At 33.3% G+C, this 7284-nt stretch overlaps 1 protein-coding gene across 3 annotated transcripts; it reads left to right on the top strand.

Annotated features, from left to right (window-relative positions):
* The first annotated feature begins 1936 nt into the window (after window positions 1-1936).
* LOC100801309 (probable protein phosphatase 2C 34) lies at window positions 1937-5527 on the top strand. Of its 3 annotated transcripts, XM_014773988.3 has the most exons (7): window positions 2117-2402; window positions 2781-2819; window positions 3449-3761; window positions 3969-4283; window positions 4643-4760; window positions 4858-5081; window positions 5206-5527. In XM_014773988.3, the coding sequence occupies exons 3-7, from the start codon at window positions 3519-3521 to the stop codon at window positions 5419-5421; spliced, it is 1116 nt and encodes a 371-aa protein (XP_014629474.1). In that variant the 5' UTR covers window positions 2117-2402; window positions 2781-2819; window positions 3449-3518; the 3' UTR covers window positions 5422-5527. The 3 variants fall into 3 exon arrangements, with proteins under 3 accessions (XP_003521676.1, XP_014629474.1, XP_014629475.1); XM_003521628.5 differs by lacking the exon at window positions 2781-2819 and having other exon boundaries at window positions 1937-2402; XM_014773989.3 differs by lacking the exon at window positions 2781-2819 and having other exon boundaries at window positions 2117-2581.
* The last annotated feature ends 1757 nt before the right edge of the window (window positions 5528-7284 follow it).

Raw genomic sequence — 7284 nt, 5'->3', positions numbered from 1 at the left:
TTTAATATTTAATTGAGAATGAGAATTCAAATTTAAATTATAAAAATTAATCATCAGTGTAGTGGGAAATATTTTCATATAGATATGATATTTAAAAAAGAGATATTCTTCCTCTTTGTGCAATCTACAGGACATATAATAGAGGAATTTGTTGGAAGGGGAAAACCTAGAAATAGAGAAGGTGTTGCTTTGTTCATTTTCAACGAATATCCATGTTGCTGTCAAGGAAGATCCCAAATCCGAAATTATAAACAAGGTTTAATATTTAGTCCGGCAGTAACTCTAATTAGGATTGGAACCATATATAGGGATGAAGATTATGCAGTATACTGTCCAAAACTCTATATTACTCTTCCTACTGTTCTTTTCTTGACCAAATTTAGATAGCTTACTAATCTAATTGCGCGATTATTTTTTATTGCCTTTGCAATCATCAACATGACTCAAACTCAATAGAATAATTGTTTTAGTAGTGATTTAAAATCATTTATTTCATTTTCTACTAATGAAATGGTTTCCTATGATTGGCCTTCCCAGTAGTCACCATTAAATTTTTTCCGCTTCGGATACCAACTACTTTTTATATATTTTTATATGTTGATTAATATAAATTAATCAGATGATAATGGTAAATTAAGATTTTGGGCGGTATTGGTCCATATAAGGAGCCATTCAACCCTAGCGAGACGTGTGCGTATAGGAAAATTTTAACAAACATTAAGCCATCGCTGACATACTCTTGTTCCTTTATAATATACTACTTTTCAATGGTTTACCTAAAAATTATATATCGTTTTTAATTACGCGCGTTGCAAACCATGGATGCTGAGTCCATCCACGACAAAACTCTTTAATTTTAATTCATATTTTTACGCACGCAAACCTGGAGGATGAGGGAACTTAACAGAATTTGATCTCAATAATAGCATTCAAATAAAAAAGGATTTTATTCTTAGTTCAACTTCTTTTTGTATTATCTACTAAACAGCTTTATTTTTAATTAAAATTTTAAAGTTCGTAGCTGTAGAATATGATTGAATAAATATATATTCATGGTCGGGAGCTATTTTTTTTTATATAAGAAAACAATTTAGCTGCAACTATGTCCAGAATTTCGACGAATCGATCCTTCATTCCTTCATTTACCTGTGAATCTTATATTGTAAGATTTTGATTCATTAAAAATAATAATGCCCGAATCAGTTGAATGGTATAAGAATATTTCAATGATATAAACGTTATAAAAATGGTCGAGTTTCTTCTAAATAATCAAAAAGATTCCCACTGTTTGGGTGTCCATACATATGAACCATATTTTGTTTCAAAATAATTTGCATTATGCCTATCTTCCTACATGTGGGGAAAAACACATGGCAACTCACTCAATAATTTCCTACATACATGTACCTGGTCCAGAAAAACAATCACAGGTGTACTAATTGAGGACTTTGTTGGTACAACATTATAGATTTTTATGTATATTTATATTCTTTTATTAAAAAAATTAACATTATGATATTTTTGGGGGAACAAAAAAACATTGTTTTAACACTATAATAAAAATAGCAATTCAATCGTCATATGTATATTTAGGGTAAAAAAATAAAATTGGTAACCTTCTACCCTCACCCTTTATAATAACTATCAGGGCAGAGTAGAAGTGTAGAACATAGCTTAATAGAGTTCCATTTTCGGTAAAAGGAAGAAAAAGGGGCTGCATAACTGTGACGGTTGAGGCTGAGAGAGGTGATGGATCACTGTGGAAGATTTATTCTCTGAATTAAACACGTTAACAAGAGTTATATTATTAGAGACGCAATTTTTTCTTCTTCTTTATGACGTTAATTATCTTATCACACAATTTTTGCTGTCTTTTTTTAATTTCTTTCTTTGTTATATACTATTAAGCAATTCTATCATGTAAAGTGGTCCTGTTTGAGCCAGGTCAATCATTATGAAAAATATATATTTTTTCGAATATTTAAGACAAATATATCTAGATTCAAATTGAAGATTAATGGTTAAGCTAAAAAAAAAAAACTGTCACTTGATCATTATTGTTTTATATCTTAATTTTAACGTAGAAAGAAAATCAAAGGCATAAATACAAAATTATGTGCAGAGTTAGCTGGAATTGTTTGTTTGTAAAAATGTCTTTGTTTTCGTCTCCTTAGGCCATAGTCACTCATAGATAAAAAGGAAGTGAAGAAGAGACTAGAACCAAACAAAAGAAAGGTCCATTATGGATTATTATGATGATCTTCTCTCTACACCTTTGTTTTCTCGAAGTCTCAACTTGCCTTGTCGGATTTCCCACCTGTTCCGGTCACCAAACCTCCTTCTCTGGTCACTCCCTCAGATTCACCCTCTCTAGTCTCTAGTTCCCAACAACAAACTCCAAGGTCTTTCATTCTTCTCTGTTTCTCACTTTCTTCTTCTTTCAAAACTAAAAAAACAACCAAATGGGGAGTTTTCAAATTGAACCAGAAGCTTAACAATAACAAACTACTCTCTTTTTTTCCTTAGATGTTTTGTTTCTGTCCTGACTTTGATGAATTTGGGTGGACTGTGGAGATGTCAGGTGTGGGACAAAGTCCTCAACATGTTTTGCCTTCTTTCATAATTATTTTGCAGAGTTAAAGCAGATTCTGGTCCTCTTTTAAAATGGTGTTTAAACATGTTCCGGTGTATATGGGTTGTGACCTGTGACATATCATGCGTCTTTTAAATTTGTTTTTCTCAGGTGTTGAAGTTCTTATTATTCTTTAATTAATGTGCAGAATCTCTCTTTAAATTTGCTTCGGATGTTCAACAGAGCAGTATGTTTCTTTTACATGACACTGAATCCAACGAGAAAGCAACCCAGAAAGAAAAACAATTTTTATTTTCACTTTTATGTCCCAATTCAGTTTCCAATACACAATTCGATTGTGATCTATGCTTTTCTATATCATTAAATAAACAAATGTGTGGGAATGTCATGCGACCTATATATTAAGGAACCTTACATTATTTCCTTTCTCTTTCTCTATTCATATTTACTTTGATGTGTTCGTATATATTTTTATTTTTAATCCCTCTGGGCTCAGCGATTAATCCCAGGAGCATCCCTCGAATTCAACGTGAGAATGAATATTCTTAGTTCTGCATAATCTGTAGTTTTAAGTTTTAAATTTGTCATAATTATTAAGTTCTGAGATTCTAAGCTTTCTCGGTCAGAAATTGTCCTTATGTTCAGTCACGGCATCCCCAACTTGTTTCAAGTTTCAATTTTTATTTCATAAGGAAGTATGTAGGAAAAGGCAAAGATACAAATAAAAAAATTGAAACGGTTCCTTCCTATGGGCTGTTGTAGAAATTCTCACCTGCTCCTCGTTCTTTTTGTGCCGTACATACGTGTATGTGTGTGTATATACGTTAGTAATCGTTATCTAATTTCAATGCGCAGGTTCCACACTACATAATACACTTTAACGGGGAAACAAACCAGAAAAAAGTGTCGTGTAGGTAAACACATTATGGGGCATTTTTCCTCAATGTTCAATGGGTTGGCACGGTCTTTTTCAATGAAGAAAGGAAGAAGGAATGGGAAATGTGGGGGGAGGGAAGCTGCTGAAGCAATGGCAAAGGAAGCTAAGAAGAATGACATGATGTTGTGTAGCTCTGGCATTGTTCATGTCGATGGTTCAAACAACTTTGCCTCCGTTTTCTCCAAAAGAGGCCAGAAAGGAGTGAACCAAGATTGCTGCATGGTGTGGGAGGTATGCAGATATTACTACAGAAATATCTTTATTTTCATTTTCATATTGTTATGGGAAGAATTTTTTTTAATTGTCATAAGAATAATAACCTACTTCAATGGAACTCAATTCAAGCCTACTCACATGTTAGTGAGTGGTTTAACTGTTAACATCATTGTGGTCCCTTTGTTTATTGTGAAAGTGGATGTGTGTTGGTCTTGTATATAGGAATTTGGATGCCAAGAGGACATGATATTTTGTGGGATATTTGATGGGCATGGACCATGGGGTCACTTTGTGGCCAAAAGAATAAGAGAGTCAATGCCACCATCTTTGCTATGCAACTGGCAGGAGACATTAGCCCAAACTTCAATTGATCATCCGGCTATTGATGTAGAGGAAGAGAAAAGTAAACATTACAGATTCAACATATGGAAGCATTCTTACTTGAAGACTTGTGCTGCCATTGATCAAGAACTAGAGCAATATCGCAAGATAGACTCGTTTTACAGCGGAACAACTGCCCTATCAATTGTTAGACAGGTAAGAACAAAATATAAAAATCAAGGACAGAACTTAGATACAATTCTTTAAATGCTTTCAAAGTTGTTTTTTGATTAAAGAAAGAGAAGAAAAGAAAAGAGTTTCTCGCATAATATAGGTTTACATTAAATATCAACTTAGATTAACAAGGTGAAACCTCAATTTTGATCGACAAACAATATAAAAATACCTAAGGAATTGTATCAAAGTTTTATCCTAAAAGCAATCCAATTTTTATAGTATTCAATGATTACTTGCAAGTTGCAATTTTCTTAGTTAGTTTCATATTCATAATAGACCAAGCAATGTTAGTGGAGTTGCTTTGAAAATAATTCTTTAGTATATTCTATGATGGCCAGGGTGAACTCATTGTCATAGCAAATGTTGGCGACTCTCGTGCTGTATTGGCTACAACATCAGATGATGGAAGTCTGGTACCAGTTCAACTAACAATCGATTTCAAGCCAAATTTACCACGTTAGTTTTGCTCACTGTGCTTCCATGATTCTTTTGTCCATCTCTAATTATTGTTTTAGCTTCTCATTGTGGTGTTGTGTAACATATTCAATTGCAGAGGAGGCAGAGAGAATAATTCAGTGCCAGGGGCGTGTGTTCTGCTTAGAGGACGAGCCAGGGGTGCATAGGGTGTGGTTACCGGATGAAGAGTCTCCGGGACTAGCCATGTCTAGGGCCTTTGGTGACTACTGCATCAAAGGGCATGGTCTTATTTCTGTGCCTGAGGTAACACACAGAAATATAACTAGTAGAGACCAGTTTGTTGTGCTAGCCACTGATGGGGTATGGAGCCTTGTCCTTAAAACTTGAATTGCAACTTTTTTTTGTGTGCTTACAATTACATATTCTGATTGAAATTAATAGTTAGCAACATTAACGCATTCTATTGGGTTAATTTGTGATGCAGGTTTGGGATGTAATCTCTAATAAAGAAGCAGTGGATATTGTATCTTCAGCAGCAGATAAAGCTAAGGCAGCTAAACGTTTGGTGGAGTGTGCGGTGCATGCATGGAAACGCAAGAGACGGGGCATTGCCGTGGATGACATTTCAGCTATTTGTCTCTTCTTTCACTCTTCTTCCCTTTCAACAGGGCAAGTTAGCCAGGTTGCCACATTAAAATAGATTATTATCGTGTAAAATGGGCTGGTCGATCATGTCATACTTGATGATGTTGGCTTGATGTACCTTTGGTCCAATTAACATAAGTTGATTAAAAGTGCATGGTAAATTTGTTTCTTCCTTAGTTATTACACTTATAGCTTGTTTGGGTAAATCATATCTACCATCAAAATCACGTCAAACAACCTAAATTACACACAAGCTATAATAGCTTCTGCAGGAATGTGGATCGAGATGAACCTGAGTGATGCTAAAGCAAACATGTACTTATTTGATTAGTATCTATTTATTTGGTGCTGAACCTGAAGGTGGATACGAATACGGCAGAAGGTGATTTTTGGTAAGTGGAAAACTCGGACTAGAATGAAGAGTATGGTGTTAAGAAATAGGGTGTGTTTAGATTAACGTTGAAATTACGTCAAATGAAAAAATTGTGCAAAATAACTATGTTGTAATTTTCATTTGAAAGTCCGTTGTCATAAGATTCAACTGATTCTCAAAACACACACACTGTACCGTTCAAGTTAGTAAGAATATGAGGAGTTCATAAAATATATAAGTATTAAATTCATATATAATAGGTGAGACACTCTTATACAGTGGTAATTTTGACAAGTAAAATAAATAATACATTCATACATTGTGAGTGAGATGTTTTTATACAGTGGAAGTTTTGACAAAAAAAGCCATTAGACCCATGATGCATGTGGCCAACGTAGCAGTTTGTTACCGTCATGCGAAACGCGTGACGAAATTGAAACTAAGGTGACCTTACAAAATTGACATTAACAAGTCTGATATAAGTTGACTATGGAAGAACTACGAAATAGATTTAGTCTTACTAGGACAAGTTAGAGGGACAACTGTATAGAGTCATGTAAAGTCAATACTCCATCATATTATGACAGAAGCCTGTATAATGGCAAAAAAGGACGAAGGTTAGTAGGTTAAAAGGTGGCTTAGTAATTTGAAATCAGATTAATTTAATTTAATAGGATTAATTTTAAAATTTTAAATATAATTAAAATGTGTTTAAATTATTTTTAATCACAAAATTTACTTTAAAAAGTGTCACAATAAAAATAATTAAAAGTTTTGTTACTGGTTAAAAAGGGCAGTTGCTAGTTGTTGTGTTCAAAGAGATGCACCCAATTCTAGAAATTTGGTTAACAATGGAAAGTAGATCATTAAAGAGCAAACGATTAAAAAAATGGCACAAATGATGAATAAAACAAAATCAATCCTTGTATTATCAATCTCACTTAGCGTGTACTGTCAAGCAAACACGCTACAGGGTAAGATTTTGACATTTTCATAGATCTATCAATAACGGATCTTACTTCAAAAAAAAAAAAAAAATCAACAACGGAACTTCTTTATGTTGAAATTACCACAAACCCAAACTTCTCACATTTCAAAATTCAAACTCGCAAATTATTGTCGGCAGAAATTAATGCATCACATGAAGTACGCCTAGCAAATTTTGAAACGTGAAATGTTTACATGAATTTAATTCCCTCTAATTAAATGATGAAATTTTGGATAGGATGCCTACATGGGATCCACAACTTACTTCTTGTGCATCGTATGAGAATAATTTCCCCCCTGATCAGAATTGTTATTTCTATTTTGTAATTTTTGGGTACATGGATTATTATTTCCAACAGACAATGAAATTTTTAAAACGTCAATTTTTTACATGAATGTAGGAGTAATTAGAAAGTAGTGTCTTCCAAGTAAATTTTGTATTAAAATTAGGTTTGTTAATTTTTCCAATAACTACTTGGAGAGTGATACTTGATTTTTTTTTTTATCGATTGATAAGATAAAAACTTTTATACTATAACGCTACATAAAAATTAAATT

This window comes from Glycine max, chromosome 3, assembly GCF_000004515.6.
Source record: "Glycine max cultivar Williams 82 chromosome 3, Glycine_max_v4.0, whole genome shotgun sequence".
Classification (NCBI taxonomy): domain Eukaryota; kingdom Viridiplantae; phylum Streptophyta; class Magnoliopsida; order Fabales; family Fabaceae; genus Glycine; species Glycine max.
The sequence above is the reverse complement of the archived record's forward strand: the minus strand, read 5'-3'. Positions and strand labels throughout refer to the sequence as shown.

Excerpts from the sequence above, each read along its gene's own strand:
- LOC100801309 (XM_003521628.5), top strand. The coding sequence starts at position 3,519 with ATGGGGCATTTTTCCTCAATGTTCAATGGGTTGGCACGGTCTTTTTCA. Across the intron at positions 4,761-4,857 it reads TTTCAAGCCAAATTTACCAC|AGGAGGCAGAGAGAATAATT; the intron begins GTTAGTTTTGCT and ends ATTCAATTGCAG. Across the intron at positions 5,082-5,205 it reads TTGTGCTAGCCACTGATGGG|GTTTGGGATGTAATCTCTAA; the intron begins GTATGGAGCCTT and ends TTTGTGATGCAG.